This window comes from Polyergus mexicanus, unplaced genomic scaffold (genome assembly GCF_030449975.1).
Source record: "Polyergus mexicanus isolate NDT 795.1 unplaced genomic scaffold, iyPolMexi1.0 SCAF_4, whole genome shotgun sequence".
Taxonomy (NCBI): domain Eukaryota; kingdom Metazoa; phylum Arthropoda; class Insecta; order Hymenoptera; family Formicidae; genus Polyergus; species Polyergus mexicanus.
The window spans coordinates 632,011-656,558 of record NW_027223324.1 but is presented as its reverse complement, the minus strand read 5'-3'; the positions used below and the strand labels follow the sequence as shown (position 1 = coordinate 656,558).

The 24,548-nt window shown below is 33.7% G+C and overlaps 1 protein-coding gene across 12 annotated transcripts in view; it reads right to left on the bottom strand.

The window, feature by feature from the left end:
* Window positions 1-388: 388 nt before the first annotated feature.
* The window catches only part of Ca-beta (Calcium channel protein beta subunit), an 85,661-nt gene continuing 61,501 nt past the window's right edge, over window positions 389-24,548 (bottom strand). For 4 of the 12 annotated variants that reach the window (XM_070294600.1, XM_070294603.1, XM_070294610.1 and 1 more), the window contains 9 exons: window positions 19,754-19,870; window positions 18,206-18,325; window positions 17,913-18,123; window positions 16,042-16,139; window positions 14,264-14,400; window positions 13,763-13,928; window positions 13,218-13,587; window positions 12,392-12,424; window positions 389-8,039 (listed from right to left, as the gene is read on the bottom strand). In XM_070294600.1, coding sequence (XP_070150701.1) covers window positions 7,858-8,039; window positions 12,392-12,424; window positions 13,218-13,587; window positions 13,763-13,928; window positions 14,264-14,400; window positions 16,042-16,139; window positions 17,913-18,123; window positions 18,206-18,325; window positions 19,754-19,870 — 1,434 coding nt within the window. In that variant the 3' untranslated portion in view covers window positions 389-7,857. Of the gene's footprint in view, window positions 8,040-10,417; window positions 10,712-11,485; window positions 11,563-12,391; window positions 12,425-13,217; window positions 13,588-13,762; window positions 13,929-14,263; window positions 14,401-16,041; window positions 16,140-17,912; window positions 18,124-18,205; window positions 18,326-19,753; window positions 19,871-23,088; window positions 23,598-24,548 lie in introns of those variants that run through there. The other 8 variants (XM_070294602.1, XM_070294606.1, XM_070294601.1 and 5 more) reach the window with 6 other exon arrangements.

The following is a 24,548-nucleotide window of genomic DNA, read 5'->3' as shown; positions in this document are numbered from 1 at the left end:
ACAGTAATATAGATAATATACAGAGAAAATCTTTGATCCGACGAACCAGCCACGAAAGGGAATTTTATCGAGGACGCTCGCGCGTGCACGAAAAGTTTATCATTTCTTTGACAAAATTCCTACACACGCGACAGAATTGTATCCAATCCTCGTATAAGCGTTAATCGACCCGAATTGATGATCGCGATATATGCATAAAAAGTTTGAATTTCCGTCAAAATAACGTCAAAGAAGTTATAGTTTTGCGCTAAACATTTGTCTAAAAACGTTTTGTTTTTTAAGACAATTACTAATTAATAATATAGGTTTATAAAAGAAAACTATATTGCATTTTTGAATACTTATAGAAATTAATGATGCGTAAATACATATTATAAATACATATTAGACTATTTTTAATTACAACTGGCTTAATAAAATTTATTATTATAATTAGATATTTCGTTTTACATAATGCATATCTATTTAGGAATAAAAACGCATCGATTCGGGCCGATACATGACGCCGCAGCAATCTTACACCGCGTTTCCTTTCTTTTCGCTATACAGATATACTTTCGAAACCGCATAACATCGCCAACAATATTATTGCGAAAGCCATAAGCCTCGAGGACAGGCATTTCGCAGATATTTTAAGCATACCGAGGGGATTTGCATTGGCCAAATGTCTCCCTTGCATCATATTCAATCGCGAGGGCACGAATAAGGCCTGTGCTTAATCCTCGTTTGGACCTTCCAACCATATGGGGTTGCATTCAGTGAACACGTCGATGGGACGAAAGAGGGAAATCGTCGTCGACGACTCGGCGCAATAATTAGCATTGCAAGTCCTGCAAAGCGACTAATAAAAATTCACTATACTAGCCAAGTTATTCTATCTTAATAGGTACTTATAAAGACCTGCAATCTGTATAATGAAACCTTATTTTATGACCATCATTTGTGGTATACTCGAGATCAGAATCATTTTATAAATACGCGCTACAAGATTAATTAAATAATTATGCAATTAAGAGTTGCTTCAAGCGTAATCTATCAATAAAAATAATTTGTCATCGCGAAGAGATCGTTCCCACGAGTCATCGTTTCGACAATTCGAGTTATCGTCGTCGACGATTTCGCCACGGCAAGTTTGTTAAAATTTTACACTTCTCCGCGCATTTGTATAATGTCAAATTAGACTCGCGGGTAGCTTCGAGATTTTCAATCCGAATTCGAAGCTAGACGTGGTCTCTTAACTCTATCATCTTACAAATCTTTCACGTGCACACGGTGCGACAAAATACTTAATTATACAAGTAATCGTCGTTATAATTATCGATATAATCAAACAGCATCGTTTAATCTTGTTAGACTCTCTTCTCGTTCCAACAAATAAATATCTAAATCTGAAACGTCGCAAGCATATCGCGTCGTTCGCGCGAGAGCGATTAAAAGCTCCCGTCGACGATGCGATGCCGGAATCAATTAACTAAGCGACCAATTATCATTACGTGCACACGGTGCGAGCCAACGAACCAAATCCCATACAATTATCAGTTTAGTTCGCCACCTTATACGCGCACAATTCATATAACATCGAAAGTTTATCCTTATATTCCTGCCTTTATTTCTCCTTTTATACGTCGCGATATTCGTAGATTCATTTTAGTCTTCAGAAAATTCGTATGTTCCCAATTCGACTTTCAATGTTTCGCCTTGCTTATGATCATCCATGATTAGTCAAAGCTTCTTATCTAGCATAACGCCTAGACGACGGGGCTCTCTAGACGTGTTCTGTACAAAATCGTTCAATCGAGTCGTCGAATTTCGTGAAAAAAATTGTGAAAGCTAAACGTATTCAATGTATGCAGAATACTATATCTAGATTTAAATTGTTTTAAAATAAATTTTATCGTAAAATAAAAGACGTTCAAAATTTATTCTAAATCTAGTTTGAAGGATTGTGTTTGTATTAAAATTCGACAATACGATTTTTCATTTCAACGAGATTCCGAGTCAATCGTGTAACTACACGCAGAAACTATGAGCGTCGATTTAAGCACTTGTGATCGAAGGATGTGGGTATTTCTCAGGATCGCCTCCATCAAGCTACATATTGAATTTTCGGCGCTATTTGAGCGCTACGTAGATCAAACATTACGGAAACGATACGGAAAATAAGGGATTGATCAAAGCTACTCAAATTCTATATAAGATATTTTCACCGCAGGTGAAATCCACTTCCTCTAAAGGAACGTTTCTGTACGTGTTTATGTATACATGTGTACTGAATGGGTGTACATGAATGAGTCAATACTCATGGATGTGTGAATTTCCATCGCTGCTTATCCCGAGGAGTTATAAAATATTATAAAAATTTTCATATCTCGACGATTATAAATTATTTATAAGATATACATTTGCACAAACTATTTGCACAACTATAACCATAGCGCACGGCTTTGCTTGGATCTGCGATCCACAAACAAGACTCCTCAATCAACAAAACAATATTCTCGATCTGTAGAAAAACGCTTCGTCAATTTTTACTATAATATAAATTAGCATTGCAATTAAATTTTCAAAAAGGATTGAATATATAATTAATATGCGCGCACGTATATTTAATATATTTTAAACTTATTTCGTACAAAACAACTTGCATATCTTTGTAACTACGAAAAGGAAAAAAAGAAAAATATACGAAATAAGTATATAAAATATAAATCAAACAAAAATGAAGATGTTTCAAAGTTTCGTTAAATCACTATTCGCTTATAGATATAGATTTGAAGAATTAATGAAACGGATTTCTTTATATCGAGAATATCGTATTTACATTTCCTCAGACTGATCTCATTCGATGCGAATAGATACGCGAGAAACGAACTTGTCGTACGGAAGCAAAAATAGCGTGAATATCTGTTATGTGGATTCACAGCGATCACGACAAAACCTATATTTACCTAATATGTACAAATCTGGGCTACGCAAGGATCTCGATCAATTATCTCCAAATGTGTCATGAAAATTTCACGTTGAGATGACTCAGCGATGACTCTCATTCGATCAATTTGTTAAAGTTAAAGAACGAGACTTCCGCTGCTTCCGACTTATTCAAACGCACAACATTGGAGATATTTATATCTATATCTCTTTTACAAAACTCTTTTCCCTAACAGATAAAATTTATGTTCTCAACATTGATAAGCAACATTGGCGCGATAATTCGCGTCGGCACGAAATCTCATATGAAGCTTCAAGATGCTTCAAAGAGAGGCGGATATCCGTAATATAAATATGTGTCTATCTAAGAGATTATTAAAAAAGATAATGAACGTAGTATACATGATCATAGCATGCACAACTCATTCATATTTGACGATACACTTTTTCCAACAGAGACAAATCCTTAATTAGTACCAGTCATCGACTGCAATACAATTTTATAAAGTATAATGCTTTAAAAAAATAAATTTTTTACACCGATAGATTTTAAATTAATATTCTGGTTAGTATTGTCTCGCAATTCAAATTAATATTCTGATTAATCTAATTACGCGACATTTAATGCTGAAATTTAAGCTTTCAGTAGATTTACAATCAAAGATAAAATTAAAATTCTTTATTAATATATAATTATGTTTTCTATTAAATTATCTTTTCTAATAAATTAAATTTATGCAATTATTTCAAAAAAATTCAGCGAGAGATGGATACCAATGAAAGAGATGTGTAATTACATATCATTACTTATAACCATAAAAATCAGCTGCACTCTTTGTCGACGTGTCTATCTATTAGCGAACAATCAAACAAACGGATTGATCTGTATGAGCTCAAATCACGATCTGACATTTCACAATCTTCGTAAATACATCGAGATTCAATCGCAAAAGTGCAAAATGTACTTATGCTTTGATTAGATTGCGATTATTAGAATAAAACAAGTATATATAAATAATTCCTTTAACACCAGATGACCAATGCTTTGAAAAGTTTTTCCTCGAAAAAGAACAGTCGATTGTTATTCGATAAAAAACAGAACGGATAAGAGGATTGCGCTCAGAAACGTATAAAATTTTATGGAGAATAAAAACCCGAGATTTTTTTACCCGCGCCTAGTTTATACTAGTTTATACAGCGACATATATATATATATATATATATATATATACTTTAGGACATCGCTAATTAAAAGCGCCGCAGCGCATACATCATTTCCTGTAAAGCTTTCAATTAATTATATTCTAAATGATAATTTATACCGATAATCGTGATCTATTTCAAGTTTCGCTGCGAGAACGTTTTAAGATTTTCGTAAATTTTATATTTCGTTAAGTGTTACATGTTTATTTACTTTGTAATATGGATATATCGTCCTAGGCTGGAAATATTTTGCATATGTAATTGCAGAAAAAATAAAATAATTTAACGCAATCAATTTTTTCCTACTTTTTTTTTTTACCACAGTCGAATCGTTCCAAGGATTATAAATTCGATAAATATTTGCGATGTACATAAGTGTGTCACGTACTAAGAAATTCCCGTAATATGATATAAATATACCTCTTTCATTTTTATAATTTTAGCATAAAAATAAATCTCTCTTTCTTTCTTTCTCAAAGCTCTAATTATACAAGTATCTTTTAGCTGACAAGAGTACTGATCCATGCATTATTCACAGCATGTCGACGCTATATAAGTGAGTACTTGAAGGATACTCGTTAAAGGCTTCTTACAGTATTTACATTATAGGCGAGAAATGTGAATAAAAATATACAGGATCATTCATGCCACAAATAATGTAAATTTCTGAAATTATTTCAATTTAATGTTTAAAAAGCGAATTAAATGTTCTAATATATATATATATTAAAAGAGAGAGAGAGAGAGAGAGAGAAAGAGAGAGGAGCAATGAATAATGTATATCAAAAGTCTATAATGAGAATCATATAATCTTTATGTTGAAAAATATCGCTATGTATAACGGTAGGGCGAGAACTAAAATTATATCCCCATAATTTAGTCTATAATTTTATTTATGGAGAAGTGAAATATTGTAGATTTTATTCACATCTCCGCTGAACAGTTATATTCTTTAATTTTTTCCTATCTTGATTAGAATTCATCGAGCGAAATAGATGGAATTCGTCATATCATTTGCGTGTACAATTTATATGTATACTATATACACGGAGCGTTTTCTTTTATGTGAAGTGTGTATCAGTGTATATGCTTTTGTACAGTTCTAATAAAACGTATAAACAGATTATAGCGGGACACGCCCGATCAGAATTGAAAACTTTCAAAGGATTTAATATCGACATCGATATTTCCTGCTTTCGAGCCATATTTGTAAGTGTGTTCGTGGATTCGTTTCCTCATAAATCAAAAACTTTCTCAAGATAATTCTATATTAATTTGTCTAATTTATTTACGTGATTGATGGCAAGTATCACTATGTTGATCATTAGATGTTATTATCCAGCTACGTTCGCCGTTGCGATTGATGATAGATTTCAATTTCTACGATCAAATCCGAGATCGAGAGCCGTATTAACTGCAGATCGCTCCTAAGCAATCGCAAAATTATGATGGCTACAATCACTGTCATGATCGACGATCGAATTGAAATCTCTACGATCAGCTACGAAATTTCATTAAAGCTCTTTTATTTCGGTTACTAGCAGAATTAGCTGTTAAAATTAGCTATTAAGATTAGCTGGTCATTTTTCTTTCTAGACAATCATTAACTTTCTTCAATTACGATTAATCGTCATTATCACTTCCCCTATTAAACTCTAGGATAGAAGTCAAATGTACCACTTTTAAGTCTCAGTTTTTATCGATTACAAGAAATATTCAGTTCTGCGTCGATCGCCGATCGTTATTCGACATAAAGATTCGATTATGGGGCCCGGGAGAAGTCGGTGCAGGGATTTAAGGCCCCAGGGCTCTCTTCACTCTCTTTCAAATGCACTTTCTGTCATGGTCTCCTCGTCCCACGCGATTATCTCGCGCGTCTACTAGTGTTGTTGAGCTGATTTCGCGAATGGAGTTTGTCCTGCGTGTATTGCGGTGGACAAGGAAGATTATTCGGCTAGAACCCCTGTTAGAAAGATCGTTTGACTAAACAATCATTAAAATATGCTCAAACTCTTAATTAAGCATTCGTGATGAATTTTTCCGACAATTGAAAAAGCGCGTGCAGATACCGAGAGAAAAGTCCATTCTTATTGCGATAAATTTTGGAATTTGACAAATAATTTATGTCCAAAAGTAGAATTTATGCACATGAAAGATATAGGAGATATCATATGATGTCAAAATGTACATATGAAAATTTTCGATAATTACAATAATTAATTGATTTCAATAAATTTCAACAATTAGTGTAGAGAATATCGTAAAATTGAAATTGTTCAGATAATTTCTCGTACCATTTTTCGTTATCACATATTTGTTAAGTAATATATATTTGTTCCAAAGTAAATTTTGCAACATTTCGCGTGAAAAATGTATAAGGTCGATTTGATTATGCGAACGACATTGTGTAGCGTACTTAACGAGAAGTACCGGATGTATATATTTTTAAAAGATTGGAAAGATGCCAGCGTGTACATCTCGTCATGATCAGCAGTTATTACGATGAGTGGTTGACACATTTGGCTTAGTATGTTATATAATCGATACGAGATGGATGATTGACACGTACTCTCTATGCAATACAGCAGAGCTCTTAAGCATAACGTCATCGGACAAGTACATTTCGATGATGCTTGTGCGTGTAGATAGTTCGGTAATCGGTATATGATCAACGATATAGCGTAACTCTGTAATCGCGCTGATGATATCGCCAGAGTTAATACGCTACATTGAAACTGGGACATTGATTGGTGAGGCAAGACGCGACATACAAATGTGAAAATATGTTTCTAGATATATGTGTACGAATTGTGGAATTAGTATCACGCTGATAAAATTTGTCCAGCAATGTTCAAAAACGGCTATTTTGCCATAGAATCATTGCACGTCCTTTGCTCGACGATAAGCGCGGTAAGTTATCGGAGTAAAGGTGTCTTGATAATCACACGTGCACGCTGCTAGTGACTGATGGTATATTAGAAGAAGAAGAAGAAGCAGAAGAAGAAAAAGTTTTCAATGCTTTATCATTAAATCGTCTTTCGTTGATCCATTATTAACGAAACGTATAATCATTTGACAATTGAGCTGAAATTGGAAATGCTACCGAAATGTTCAGTAGTGCAAAAGAATAGTAGTCACAGTGAACATTATAATGAATTATTATAGATGCAAGAGCTTCGGGAAGATAAGGATTCACGTTTCGATTGTGATACAAAATTCTTCAACAATTACAGCGCAACTGAATCGCGTTCTCCAATTAAACAGCAATGAAATCTGGCACCATGCTTAAATTTTTCTCGCAAGCAGCGCGAATACAAAAATGCAAGTGTATTCCGAGATTATAGCGTGCACGCTGCCGGCGACTGGTAGCGTATCAATAGCGAGGTTTCCTAATTGTGAACAGGTACGCGAAGATAAATCATCAACGGTTTCGAGATCGTCTCGAAATGTGCCCGGATAGAATCGATACATGGTAGCGTCTTTTAAACTCGGTGGCGCGTGTCGGCCGATCTGCGAGATTCCTATTTATTCTTCTTCTTTTTTTTTTCATTCCCCTTTTTTTCTTAGCGCGACAGAAAACAGCCCCACTAACAGAGCGCAGCGATCTTATCGCGAGGTAGCGCACTTTCTAACGTTCGGTAGCGTTACCGGGAGGCGAGCCCTTTATAGGGCGGTGGTGCGCAGATGGGGACAGCGCTGTAGCGACAGGCCCCGGGGCCCCAGCTCCTAAATAGCATTAAGAGCGCGCGAGTCCTGCTGCTGGCGACGTCTCGAGGCACTACCGTAATCGACGCCGTGCTCCTCTTCACCGTAATCGTGATCCATGCGATCGCCCCGATCGCGATCCATCCGCTCCAGCCGCGATCTTCTTGTACCGCCGCTGACATCCCCGGCACCATAACTGGCTCCTAAATTAGATAGAGAAAAATTAAAATCATTGTGCGATTTATATAAAATCATATTAAGCAGTTTCTAATTTTGATAAACTTTATATTTTTATTATTTTTATTCTCTACACATATAACTGTTCTTAGTAAGCTATCAGGATTTTATTGATAGAAAGATTGAAAAATATAACTCTTTGATGTGATGCAAATAAAAACATTTTTATACATATCTTTATGAATTATATAGATAATAACAGAAGAGAATGTATTTATATATATATATTATAATTATAATATAAATTTTGAATTTTCTGAATAAAATGGAATTTGTTTTATCGAAAAATAATTGACTGTATAACAATCACAAATTCCAATGCCAAGAAGCTATCTATATAAAATTACATGGTAAATGTTCGAATTAACTTACACCTTATATGGATTGTTTCAATTTTTAAATATATTGTAGAGGATATATTCCTAAATAATACACGCTTCGAATTTTGTGGCGTTGAAGTATCATAATTTTCGTATTTTCTTGTATCATCTTTTCGTTATATTCTCCTTGCATGTTTATATTTTTTTATTTACATTATTACGTCATTGTCAGTACGCTACTGGATTACTGTTTAGTTTCGATAAGAATTTCTTGGTTTGGGTTTGAATAACCCAAACCTTAGAAATTCATGTAATCGCATGTTAAACGCTGTTAACAAACCGCGAAAAACACATTATTGACAAAATATCCATGATCGTGTAGCTATCCCGTAAATGTAAACAAATACTTTTCCGCCTGCTCTACAACAAATACAATGTACGCAAACTTTATTTTTCCTAATATTACTTTATAATACCTGAGAAAAAGCATTAAAACTGTAAAACTTCAAAATCACACATCTCTGGAACCAGAAAAGAGCGCCACAAAAATTCAAAGTGTGTATTACTTAGAAATGTACTCTCTACAACGTATGTAAAAATAAAAACGATCCATGAGGTGGAAATTAATCCGAACATTTACCAATTACATATTGTTCAAAACTCTATTCTATGAAAGAAAAATGCCACTCGGGAGTGATTATTGTTGTGAGCACTAGGGATCAGATAATTCCAACCAGTACATTCCAATCATTTCACGCTACCTAATCCATGCAAGCTCTAAGCAAAAAAAAAAAAAAAAAAAAAACGATATACGTCGCAAAGACTCCGACGTTCAAACTACCATTGCGCAAATGCGCAGAAATCGAGAAGTAGAAGAGTGTACTCGTCGCAACGATTAATGCAATTTCGGACATAAATCCCGCGAGATGATAAATTGTGTATGATCCGCGACGAGAATAAGGAAACCCTTCATAACTTCTGCCCTCTCGACTCACGCGGCTATGTCGTTAATTTCTCTCTCTCTATCGTTAGATAATCTCTATTCTATAATCCTATTCTATGTAAGGGGTTGGTGAAGGGCTTGCGAAACATACGTGTATTAAAATAAAACAGGAATATTTGGCAGAAACAACGATTGAACTTTTCTGATTGTGTCATATTAGAATTTTCGACTTAATTATAGAAATAAAAAAGAAAATATAAGATATATCAAAGTCAAGTTTTATAATTTAAGGAATAAAATAATTGTAAAATTGTAATACTTAGGAATACGAGACAATTCATGATTTACAAGCTTTTATTAATTTTACGTAAAAATATATTTATCTATAAATAATATATATAGTAATATACTATATATATATATATATATATTTATCTTTTTTTATTTTAAAAAGATAATATTGAGTATGTATCTAAAAATGACAAGCAGATAAGTAGAAGTTCAACCAAAATAAAATTCTAAGTATTGAAACGAGACGTTATCATGAGTAAAAAATGGAATTGAATAACAGTGACGTAATTGCGCCAATACATAATTGCAGCAAAATCAAATAACTTTTATAACATTTTAATCGTATATATATAAAGTATATTAAAAATATATTGGCAATAAATACATAGAAAATTTCTTACGAATAAAATAAAATTGCGTGCAGAAATCCCGAAAATTTTTGAAAAGCGGATTGTACTTTTTAATTAAAATTGGAAATATGCATGATTGCAAAAAGAAAAAGAAATAATTGCGCAGGTACAAATTTATGTAAATGGCCGTATCTTTACAATCTTGCGTTTGGAAATAAATTTTTAAATGAAGCAGGTGAGTAGGATATGAGACTCGTATGTAATAATTCTAAAAAGTCCTTGACTGTTCTCTGCATGGCGAACTTACGGTTACCCCACTGCATACAAGGAGTATAAAATGATAGAGGGAACATAAATCATTTTCTCTGCTCGAGAGAGATAAAATCGGGTCGGTTCCGTGTTTCCGGGCCCATGCACCAAACCCATCTGTACTTACTACACGCGCCTCACAAAGGTATTCCTATTACACAGTCTCTAATTCTTTCAATCTCATCCACACCCGGAATTAATATTCACGGGCCAAACGGTGTATAAAACTCTCGGCCTCTTTTATGCCGCATAAAATCGCATCTGCGCGATGAATGGAGGAAGTAGAAGCGACCGCACAACAATAGGTACGTCCCGCGTATTTGGACCATCTTAATTCGATTGTTTCATCTTGGTCTCTTGGTCATCACGACCATAGCTGTACTGGCTCTGTTTTCGGATGATTCCCGTGGCAGCCACCGCCTCCACTTTTACACGTAAACAAAGAGAACATCGGAGTCAGAGCTCGTTGCTGATAATAATAGGGCCTATAATCTGAGCATGCCATTCGCGACATCCTCGCAGATAAAACAATTCTCGTAGATTTCTTTTTGCATATTAATCTTTCTTACTGCAACGTAGAGAATTTAGAAATTGATGAGTATAATTGCGAAGAAGATAAATAAGAGAGAGCTCGCAAATGGAGTATAGCTATCATTGGCTTTCTGCCTCGCGCAATCGCGCAATAGCTTTGGCATTAATCTGGCGTAGCTTAAAAGCACGCGTGAATTTTGCAACTTTTTTCGAGCAATTATTATTTACGTAAAGAATGAGCTTCTTAAAATAACTTGAAAAAATCAGTAGATTTCATTTTATATAATATTTATAAAAAAGAAAATGTTACAATCTTTCCGCAATATTAAATTCTACGCTTGCAAATGTTTTATTTTTCAAAATTTTAAGGAATCTTATATATATATATATATAAATAAATTATTGTATATGTGAATTTATATTCACTTATTCTCTCGTACTTTCATTACAATTAATTTGAATTAGAAATCCATTTGTGATGAATAATAAAATACAGCGTATGTACGCGCGAAATAAGTTGCAATTAAAGATAATATTAAGATAAGCATGTATTTTTAATAATTATTAAATTTTTTAGGTGAAAAAATTTTCTGGTAATTGTACGCGTGAAAAGGATTAGGAGAGCGATTGCACAAATAAAAACAAAACATAAAATTATCCGCACTAACAGGGAGATAAACGCGCCCGTCTTACTGCACTGGATACAAGTTCGTATCAATCCGTATATTCGATCCGTATATTGCCGCTGAAAAGAAATATAATGTCAGGATAATGTGATGATATCAATTCGATGATAAGGGAATATGCGATATATGCGGAGGAAACTTTAGCTATCACTGAGTTACTCTTTTAACAGACGAATTGAGACAGAATGTGAAGTGGAAAGCCTATTAAATAATAACCTGACCGATAGAAAGATCTTCTACGATTTGTAGATTAATACATAATAAAATAAATAAATTATAAATAAAATTATAAATAACATCAAAATTTCTCCATGTATATGCCTAAAAGATCTTATACGTATAATAACATCTGTGAAATAAAAATACGCTTTTACTGACAAGTAATATCATAACAAACGAATAATTAATTTTCTCTTATATAACTAAGAGACATTTTAATTATAAAAAACAATGCAACAGAAAAATTTTACATAATTTTTTTTTACTATCCAATCTGAAACATCGACATAACAATTGTGTAAGAATTGCTATATTTTGTGTGTAAAATAGCATACAACAGTAAGATAATGATTTGTAATAACAAGAAAGAATAAAAGTAAACCGAGAAATAATAGACTTATGTAATTATATAAGATCATATATGATCATATACGATCTTCTTCGTCTATTTTTTTCGGATATGTATAGATTTTGACAGGATGCATTATGCAATGCCTAACTATCTTTAGCAAGTCTTTGTGAAGATAGAACTTCATATTCTCTAAGACGAATCCATATAATACATTCACATGCAATTTAGCGATCCATTTGCTAGATAAAGATAAAAACAAGAGGTACACAAGTGTATGTATGCAGAGATACATGCTGAGGAGGAAAATATTGATTTACCTCTTCGATGATAATAAGGCTCATGAGGGGCACCTGAGAGGATAAGAAGAAAGTAGTGTGTTAGTGGCAACATCGTTAAATTTTTGAGCAGGCTAGAAGGCACGAGCGAGGATCAGGATATTGGATGAAGACATCACAATCAAGACAAAAAACAACTGCTTTTGCTATATTAAATATTACAAGATATTTGAATAATAAATAGTTAATTACGTCTTCAAATTTATTTTCTTCGAATACCATAATAAATATTTTCCGCGAAGTCGGTATTTCGGTCATTAGCTACCTTTGTGCATTGCCAAATATGTTCATAGACGAGTTCTATTTCCGGTCGGCAGTGCCAAAGACGTCAATCGACGTATTACGCGTCATTTTGCGCTACGTGTCACTGCCAAAAGCGATATATCGTTATAAATCACGTCGGTTTTACATTGTTTCCTATGCCGCTTGACAATCTTGGATAGTTTCCACAGAACTATTACCTAACGACCGAAGTATTGACTTCCGAGTAAATCTCTGCCCCCGCGCGTGTGTGCTATTTAAAAAATCTTTCTACTATCTTAAGATCTGTTCTTCTTAAAATTTGTTCAAAAAACAAAAATATCCTTGATTGATTAGAAATTTTCTGTATTTATCGTCATCTTTTTGAGAGGCAAATATATCGCTTTCATAATTTAAATTAATAATGTCGAGAGAGAGAGAGAGAGAGAGAGAACGGAAATTATCTTATTAAGTTGAGATATATAAAATATTTGAATCTAGAGTTTTTTAAAAATAATTTATAATTAATCAATAATCTTCGCCTGACTCCATAAAATAATCGTGATACCTGATGGCACGCGTTGCGTGTATGTATCTGTCGGTGCGTCAGGTGCAGGCATGGCTCGTGGCACCGAGGTAAAATCTGGCGGATGCGTCGCCCTCCAATATGCTTCCAGATACTCGGCCACGTGTTCGCACGCCTCCTCTAATTGATTTTCATCCAGGATGACGTCGAACATATCTGGCGGACATTGCGCCAGTTTTTCCGCGGCCACCATCTGCACATTGAGGTGACGTATCTGCGACTTTCCTCGGGTTTTAATCAGCCTCTGCAGAACTTTTGGCGAAGAAATTTTCAGATAAACGATCGTGGGCGCCAGACTGGTCTTCGCTAACTGCGATGGATGATTTATGGTATCGCAGTCCAAAACAACTAACTAAAAGTGTACATTAAACTTAATCCATTAATTTATTCGAAACGGATTAATTTTATTATATCTAACTTATATCTGAAAAGCTTTCACTCTCATGAAAGCTCTCTCACTATCAGAATAAACATAAAATAGAAAAATTTTAAATAGAGATGTTGGTCTAAAATATTTTTTTACAAACCTGAAGAGTTCTAGCAAGTTCAAAAATCCTCTCGATCTCTTGCTGAACTTCCGCTAAACAACTGCTCCTGCTGGTTGACCGTTCCATGATCGCTCTTTTAGTTGGATTGTTCAGCAAGGATCTTTTCGCTAACGAAATATCTGCCATTACCCTCGTGATAATTATTCTGTAATAATCAACAATTTTTATGCAATTAATAATATTTAAAAAAATATAAGTTAAATATTAATTTTTTACCGCTTAACAATTTGCATAGCATGTTTAGTGTACATAGCATGCTAGTAACGTGTATCTTTTCCAAATTTAATTATGAAAGTGAGCGGATTTAGAGAGAGAATTAATGGCAATCAATGCTCGTTTTTTTTACTAATATAAAGAAAAAATTGGCTTGCTAGAATTAACACAGCTGTTAATTTTTTTTTTTTTGTTACGCAGAAATACGAGAAAAGAGATTAGTTGATTTGAAATAATTGGAGATGAGTCTAAAGAATCAAGACAGACCTGCCTTCGAAGCGATGTTTGAGGAAATCGAAGAGTGCCTTCTGCATCATATCTGTCACCTGATAACCCTTGAGCGACGGTCCGACCAGTACCACGGGCCTCATGGATGGTACCACGTCGTAGGGGGTCGTCGTTTCCTGAAAATTCGAGTAAACGATTAATCCGGCCAATCAAGACGAGCCCCGTTCGCCGATATAGGCCCCAGGATAGTCTCACTTACGTAGGACTGCGTGTGAGCACGGTATGCAACATTGAAACATTGAAATCAGTTAATGGCCATGTCGATTTGACACATGCGACCTCCTGCACGGCCAAAGTCCTTCCTTGAACGCCCGTCTATGGGACATCCTCTTCAACGTCGAAGGTACTTTGGCCAAGCAGCATGTTAGTAACTACTATATCGAACTAAGGTATTAACGGCCTCCTAATCGCATCAACTAAATACTACTCTACAACGGTGAACAATTTTCGTCATGATGCGCGACTCTGGATAAAGATGATCGTTGGACGAACGCTGTACGCGTGGCAAAAAAAAAAATTGATTAACACTTTCTTAAATGGAATCAATGTATTATCACTGATGAGCAATGATTTCAGTTACAGCACTGCAAACAGTGAAATTCTACTGAGAAGGATCAGTTAGTGGTAACGTTTGATCTTTTAGTAAAATCTCTCTTATACGGCAATAAAACAAAATGAAAAAAACAAAGTATGTATTTTCATTGAAGATCAGTGAAATACTCACTAATTTTCGATGAAATCTTATCACTGCTTTAATCAGTGATATTTTCACTAATTCAGTTTAAGAGAGCAGTATTAAAATGCATGTGATAGAGTATTTAGTATTAGTCGTTCTCTCTCGCAGTGTCTGCATTAAACGTTATGTATATTGACACAATATGTGATGTGCTGTGTAAAAACAAAGGACATGCGTGTTTCGAATTGTATGTGTGTGATAATTTTAATAAAAAAATAATAATTTAGTGTAATCAAATTTTATAGTGATTAAGATATGACGCTATAAAAGATTAATCGCGCTAAAAATATTTCAATGATATTTTTAGAACTGAGTGCGAATGTTTAGAATGATTTCAAAACGTAACATATGCTTATAGATATACAGATTTTGAGAGAGCGGTAATATTTTTTGGCGTCGACTGGTAAATTTATTATGTTATTGTTAGAGAAACATCGTCCGAATGAAAGATATTGTTGATCATTAATCGAATGCTTAATACTAACGTTATAATTTCAAATTTATCTGCCTCAGTGATATTTTATGTTTTATATCCAATATATTTTCGCTAAAAAATAAATATTTAATAATATAATAAAATAATTGGACAAAACGTTTTAATATGGACACAGTTGTATAAAGTTGCAAAATCGAACAATTATATATAGATAAGACTATTAGATAGGATTATTTGTACGCTTAACCAGTGCGAGAGAAATTAATGCATCGTGCGTCTAGATGTAGTTATCTTCATCGTTTAAAAATTGTGTTAAATAAAAGAAATTAAATAAACTATTCTAAAACAGTAATTAATATTGGAGCGAATAAATCTAGGGTTTTCAAATTTTCAGATTTTCTAATAATATCATAATGCGATATGCATTATTACGCATGATGCATCGTTGAACATCACTCCAGTGTGCGTACATAGAGCATTTAATGTAACAATAAGTGAAAGCATTTAATAAAAGCTTAAGAAGCGGCAAAAGATGTGCGTAGTGCGTTTAAATAATCGTGACAGTGTGATTCACTAAATATTTACCGGCTTCTTGAAGAAGTTCTTCCGCTTCTCCTTAGCAGGTGGTGTCGTCAGGGTCGCCTTGCCGGGTCGTACGTTGCCAACACTGTCGCTGTCGTCACCTGTCAAAAGAATATATTCGCAGTTACTCAAAATCTTATTTGATTCACATGTGAACGACAAGTCCCTCTTTCTCTCAAAGAAGCTATCAAGAAGCATTCAACTGATGTGATGCAGCGTAGATATAATTCGCTAATTTATGCTCGTGTTTTTGCTTATAGTAGCGGCTATCAAAGATGAGCAGCTAGCTACAGCAGTACTTAGAATCGCAGGTGTGCTGACATGAGTGGCACGAATAAGATGACTTACCTTAATGATTTTTAGCAATGTAATAAAAACTAACTAGAATGTGAATATAATGAAGAGAGAAAGCAGTGAACAATTTTTTCCACGAGAGAGCAGAAATAAAGAAGCTCGCATCTCCGTGTAAACCGCAAGGAATAAAAACAGATATTATTTAATAAAATTTGAATTAAAGAAATAGCACGTGTATAAGAGCCAGCGCAATAGTGGTAGCGCATACTTTATTATAAAGTTGTTATAAGTAAAAAAATTTGTTAACATACATATAACGAACGTTTCGATCCCTTTTTTGGGCCATCCTCGGCGTAATTCAAAACAATAACAATAAAATGACTAGAAAACGCAAACATTGTCACAATAAAAATGCTTACATAAATTGTAAAATCAATAGAAATCGTCAAATCCAGGGGGGACGAGCACAATATAATCTTTAAATTAAGTATTAAATTCAGCTGCGTCCAATAATATTCATATTTGTATCTTTAAAATTGTTAAAAAATGTTTCAAGACGGAAATTTGGAAAATAAAACTCAGTGTGCAGTAAAATAACAATAACAATTGTGCAATAAAATTTTAATAACCAACTCTATATTCTTGGAATGGAAGTTAGGGTATGACAATAAAAAGACTCTGTCTATGAGACCTGTCACAGTGCCTCTTTTTTGACAAGCTGGATATTGAGATAAAAAGTTAAGATATCTGCCTCAGAACATTTTTTATGAAACCAGTCACAAATTATATAATTTTTTTTTAAATCATGGTGATGTCAAGAAAATTTAATCTATTATTTTCCCCAACTTCTACCGTAAATTGTACTTAAGGGTGGAAGTAATTAAAAATGTGTAATTAGATGAGTAGAAAAGGAGCTTATTGACAATATATGTAGATCGGTTTCTAATAGTTATTTATGTTTTAATAGGCAGTTTCCTTAAATTGTCCTCAAAATTTTTTATAAAATCCATAGTTAATTTATCTGTGTTTGTCACAGTTAAACTAAAATTCTCACCCAATTGTATTAAACAGGGGTGTATGTAGTGGAGGATGGCACAAGCCCAGATACACTTGTAACAACCACCTATCCGTGGCAGGGGCATTAACGTATCTGTGTAGAGTATTCAAATATTTTTCAGCCCAATCGATGATTGTTAAATATATTATTTAATGTCGAAATCTGATGAATTGCAATAATATTAAAGGAATTCTATATGTTTCATTATAATATTAAACATAATTTGTGTACTCGTGTGCGCGCAATTTCATTCACTTGCGGACTACGCAGAAATTGCTTCAATCTAAAATATTTGGGAGCGATATAAGCGCTGAAAGCTGGTGTTTGTGTATTTAAAATAGTGGGATACTTAGAATTTCAAGCGAACGTTATTCGTCACGTATTTTTTTACTACCGGCCTGTAGCAATAATCCGTCCGCCTGTAATACACTCGAGGATCAAGCTGAGAAATTTCCCGATCAGGTATATCGAATTGAGTACATCGTGAATTTTGGGGGAAAGAAAGAAGGACGTGCTAGGGTACCTGGCGTAGGTGGTGTGGAACCACGTGAGGGCATACCACTCTCGCCAAGGTTCCCTGATGACCCTCCTCGTGTCGAGTACAGGCCCTTCGTACCACGCGCGGCGCTCGCCTGTAACCTTAAGGCCTCCAGCTTCACCGGTGACGGGATGAAACCGACGTCGCAGTTCTCTTTCACGAGCCTGCCAATCCACCAGTTGTTGTCGTACTTCTCCTGGAACAAAAGCGCGGTTTATGAGCAAAGAAAATTTCAGGCTGTATAACAAGAAAAAATCTAAGAAAACGCGCGCTCCTACCTTGATGTGAAGAAAGTCGCGGACGTCAAAGCTGACGGCGGAGCCGTGAACGGGTGAATCATCGTCGACGGATCCGTCATAGCTCACGTTGGTCCGCACTGCAAACGCTACCGGCTTTGACTGAAACGTAAATTGGAAATTGTACAAAGAATTTGTAAACGCGTTCTACATTATAATTGCTTAATCAATGTTGCAGTATTTTCATTTATACCAATAAATATTTCAAATTTTTGCTCTTGCCAATCTCGCGATGTAAAACATAAAAAAAACGATATATTCTGTTTAACTAAATCAATTTCATTAACATGATTTTTTTTTTAAATATCTACTTTATAATGTAAACCATCTGCGATTACTCGGGAAAAAAGCCGGGCTATACAATTATCAAGTTTGATGGCAAACAATGCAGTGTCGTTGCGTACCACCGCGTTTAGTTACGTATCATCGCTCCCTTTCCCATATTATCGACTTTTCTATCAGGTCACGGTGCAGCTTCTATATCGCGATGTGTACACAAACACGGATAGCTATATCGCCTGTATGAAGTGGAAAATAAACCGACTACATCGTCGCGTCGCGTCGACGAGCTTCACGGCCGATCGACACATTGTCAGCTTATGCGTGGACGCATTGCCAGTGACAACGTCGTTTCTTCAATAAAGAATAAAAGACTGTTACGACGGAGCGAGGAGCTTTTCATTTTTATTGCGACCAACTATCCCTCGAAGGTCACCTCCCGCCAATCAATATCCGTTTATTGCTAAGCCGAAGAAGACTGAGTCGATCAAATTCTCATCCTAACTTTATTTGCGTTTGCCATTTAATTCTGCTACCTTCGTTAGACAATTTGTCAGTTTTCGCAAATTGTTCGCTTAAATATTTCCAAACGTAAAGCGTGTAAGAAATATTATTACAATGCAAGATGTGTGTTGCATTTTAAATATTTTATTTTATATTATCGTAATTAAATCTAGATTAAAAAAATATTTTTTAGCAAGATAATATTTGTGATTATTTCATATCATACTCTTTTATGTTTGTTTCTGTAAAAATTTACTCCGAAAAAGATAAAGATAAAATAGTGTAGCAAATGTAAAAGTATTTCGACAAATATTTTCCACGCATGTTTTTCTCATAAAACATCTCTTGACATAAGTACCGACATTATCGCCGCATCTAAGGCTGCACTTGTACAATATGATTCTCACGATCCTATCGTATTTTTCTATAAATTTTTCTTTACGATTTGGAGTATAAGTGCAAAAAGAAGTTCCGCAAAACGTTTGATAGGCACTTTACGTTTTATTTCATTTTTTTTTTATTTCCTTAATACTACGTTCCGTCGCAGACGCGTCCAATTCCGTCGCTTTTCATGCAAATTCTCGATGTTTATGATGCCGTGATGAAATACGGTGGATGATAAGATACGCCCGCTTGATCGATACGCGATGATCCAGCGTACGAAGAGAAAAAAATGAAAGAGATAAAACGGCGCGTCGCTGTAAAGGAGCGAACCAAACTGGAGCATGTGGAGGATCAATGACTTACCCTGGCTTTTTCGAGCTGATTGAGGGCCTGCCTCTCCTTCTCGCGTCGCAAGCTTTCCTTCTCCTCGTCCAGCGAGAGATCTGAGCTCGGCTGCGAATAGTTCGAATCTGCCGAGCCCTAAAATCAGACAAGTTATTTGTGAGATCCTTGTAGTTTCGCGGACAATTAGGTTTTAAAAAGCATAGAAAAATTCACCATTTATTTACATTTACATTAGTTTTAAATATTAATCCATCTCTACCGCAGTATATGATATTTTAAAGCAAATTTACTGTTTTTAATAAGATATTAACGCCCTATTAATTTAATTATATTTTTCAAATATTGTAAATAATAAAATAAATAAATTTTATAACATGAACTTTTATTTAGTTGACGCAATTTTTTGACATCATCATTTTTTAAGGAAATCAAAACAACTTCGTATAGCAGTTTTTTTACTTAAAATATTTTTATTTGAATGATAATAAAAGAAAAATTTAAAAATAACATATTTTTTGTGTAACACTTTGTCACGTGGCGCGTGCACTTGGCACCCTTTTTTTTTACCTTTTCTTTACCTTTTTTTGAAAAGGTAAGTTTTTAGGGATTTATAAATACATTACTCTCGCAAACATATTAATTGCAATATTCTATGCTTGAGAGAACTCGCATTTTTATATAAGATTACGTATAGCAAAAAATATATTAACATTAAAACATCGCCTACGAACACTTTCTACTAAGCTAATTCAATAAATAAGGTAACATATATTAGCAACTATACGCATACAGCATGTTTTGTTATCCTCGTACATCGATATTTCAAGAGGAGTTTTATCTCTTGAATTCTGTATATTTAAGCAACATCTATTTATTCTGTGTAATCATGTAACGCTAACTCTGACTTTGTCCGTGAGACCGTGAATAATAAAGCGCCCTACGATGCAGTTCATTACGTCTATCACGCCCTACAAGCATCGGCGTAGATTACCTTATAACAAAGGAAAGCAGTCTAGCAAGCGTTAATTAGTTCCTGTTAAAATTAAAAGAATGGATCCAATATAGAAGAGAAGACCTACGCATAATTAATATTCGTCGTCGTAAACAAGAAATTGAGATTAGCATAAACTTTAATTAATGTTAATGGGGCCTAACAAATATGGAATATCAGTTATTTTATTAATGTATATTAATGTAATATTTCGATAGATTTAATGCCACAGAGATCCTCGGATATTTAAATGCCAAACTCATTTATGTTTATTAAAAATTCATATGTACCAGATATGATAATTTTCTCTATTCTAGTTATAAATATTTCTTGGGGAGGCATCTTGCCATATATCTGTTAAGTTCGTTTCTTTATATTAAAGAATAAATTATATGCTTCACTTAACGCAGTTCTTGAGGTATATTTTCTAAATAAATCTTTTTTTATATAAAGTTATGTTTATCTTAATAAATAATTATTATTTTAGAATAAAAATAATAATAAAGTTTTATATGCTTGAAAAAACAGAACTTGTGTAGAACAAAGACTTCACTCAAAAATCGTAATAATAATCTATGCTTCTATTTTCAGATTTAATTATGTTTAAATCACAATAAAAATTTTCATAATAATAACATTATCATATTCATATTCATATTTCAATCTTATTTTTATCTTCATTTAATTATATTATTTCTCGTTTAATCATTCAAGATTAATCGTGCCATGTTTAGTTTGCATAAGTTATTATTTCTGTGGGAAATTATCGTTATCGTCTTCCTCTCAAAAATGCTTGTTAAAGAACAAATGTATTTGTTCGATGGGTCGTAGCCGTGCCAACAATCTTTATAAATATATATGCGTACGTATGATACGACTACCTCGAGTTTCTTGCAATTTGCATGATAAAAGCAAGAGAAAAGAGAATAGATCGACTTAAAAAATATACAACAATATTGTAAAAAAACATTACTTAGTAAATAATCTTTTTATAAAAAGTATTATTGTTTCTATCTAACTTTTTCTGGAAGTCTTCTATACTACTATCATGCAAATTGCAAAGTAAAGGTGTCGTGAAAATAGGCATGTAATATTTATAGAAAGCATTTATATATATAGATATATACTTCTAATTTAACATTGAAATCAACGCATTTTGATAACATTAAGCTACTTAGTACTTTTTCATGATATATTATATTTTAAAAATCTGTTATATATTGCTACGTTTTCATAATTAAAAAATATCAGTTATCAGAAGTGCTCCCGATTATTGCATGCTATTTTTCACGAAAAAAACAAGAAGTGTCATTAATATCCATATGATTTGAGAAGACGGTAGAATGAACATTGATTCAATAAGCAATCAAAATAATCATGCCAAATATATGCATTGTAATTATTTATGCATTCAAGATAAGAATAATTGAAAAAATAATTACTGTTAGAATTATAGCTCAGCTGAAATTAAATTATTCCAAATATCAATTAAAATTTCAATTATTTCAAGAACAAGCTGATAAATTAAAAATTCTATCATAATTATAAAAATAATTTATGTTTACTATATATTTATCGATGAAACGAATTACAAACTTTTAATCAAAATGAAGTCGATTTAGAGTTTAACGCTGAAGATCTTTGTGCAAAATTTCAGCAGCGATATATCTCGAAAGATGCATAAATTGAGAAAAATACATTAAGAATAAAAACTGCAGTTCAAGGTCAACAAAGCATTCCGCTTAAGTACGAAGCTCGAACTTTATGCTAAAAGAAAAGTTAACTTCGATCAAACGCGCGATTGGTGTAAATCATTGCTGCAATGATGGCACGGATGATCGCTTCTGCTTTACGCCACGTGCCTAATATGAACCTTACACGATATCCTATACGTCTACGAAGCGGCGCGTCTTTGACGTGATCCAATGCTTTTCCTTGCGCCTCCTTGCTCAAAGTGCGGTCACGATATATAATCAGTTATTTTTATACGGAGGCCTCTCTCTCTTGTAATATGTAAACTCCTTTGATGTGTTTAAGTTTGATTACAATTATTATTTGACAAGAGAAATAAAAAAGTGAACAATGTTGTATAAACATATTTTTGTTTATTATAGCCTTGCGAAAAGTGATTGGGCAAAGAAATGACCAAGAGCGAGAAGAGGACAAAATTTATAAAGAAAAATAAAATTATATCGACTAATAACTTGAAATGGAATTTATTATTAACGACAGATAAATGATAATGTCTGTCAACGATGTTTCGCTGACATCAATTTACGAAAAAAAAAAAAAAAAAATTGATATTTTTTTATATTTGTTGAGTAAATTGAAATTAAAGAAATCCGTATTTCTCTTAATATACCTGAGTAAATAGCTTGTTGTAGCCGGAATTGTGTTGATTGTACCCGATCATCGCCGGGAATCATCACCATGGATGCCAGGGCTGTTGTTTTGATGGTACTCAATCTGCCTCCGCCCCAATTCGGAGCCAAAATTTATCGAGCTGATACTCTAAGCGCTCTCGTTTAGTCCATGCTACCGCATGATTATTTTCATTCTCGTTATAATGCTCGATCTCTCTATGTTGCACTGATATTCGAGCTTGTGCCGCTACGCCATGTTGAATGGCGCAGTGGCACAGGGTTTCCGAGAGCTTTTCTCAGACACGTCGTATCTCAAGCTTTTTTCGCTTTCGTTTGCAAGCCATCCAAACACGAATTTTGATCTATTTCTGAGCGATCATTATCATCATCATCTCACGATGATAGGTTGCAGCGTGTTTTATGTTCATAGCGAATAATTAGATCCGAGATTCAAAATATTCAGTTTCTTAATAATAGCAAGATACAGTAGAACTTCGATTTAAATCGACTGCAAGAAAGTATGTCGTTGAAAAAGATAATTATAATAAAATAGTATATGAGAAAACGCATAAATCACATTGGACGAACGCAGTAATTTATCGATCTAATCGCGTATTGAATTTAGCATAATATTGATTATCACGGATTAAATATCGCCGTGCTATTATAACAATGTATTATATAATATTATATAATTAAAATAAAAATGAAGATTAAAAAAAATTGAACAAAATTAAACCATTTTCTAAATCTATCCGTTCCATAATTGACCTGACCAAATTTGCTTGTGTAAGAATATGGAGGGACCACAAAGAAGTTAATACAACTATTAAAATTGTCTGCCCCACATTGCCGAAAATGTACATGTAAGCACGAAGCATCAATAAATTATAGAGCAACGATATACGAGATAGAGGATAAAAATATCTCGTACGTCAATGCTGGTAATAATGAATAATGGATTCTATCACTAGTTTCTATACATATTTAGAACTAGATATTCTAGAGAATATAAATGTTTCAATTCTAATTATTCTCTAATAAATTGTAACTATACGGTAGCGTAATCTTTATCAGTTTCGAATGAGCTTTAGTGTATAAGAATTGATAAAACCATTACGTCTACTAAAATAATATTACGTTCATAAACCGGCTTCAAATCGAACGATCATAAAATGCACGTAACGATTTCTCAATCCACCACTTCTGCTATAATTCGGTTGATATAAAGTTGCACTACTTGCACGCGATCTATTCCACTAATCGTCTAAAATATTCACCGCAATCACAGTTGATTGAAAATTTCATTCTCTATGCGATTCGATAATTCTATTAGGTCGTGTAATATGCGAGCATCGAGCTAATATAAATGGATTTTAAAATACGATCCCATTAAAATGCGTTATTATTTTCCGCTTGTTTGCAAAATCCATTTTTTTCATTATAGAATATGTCAAAG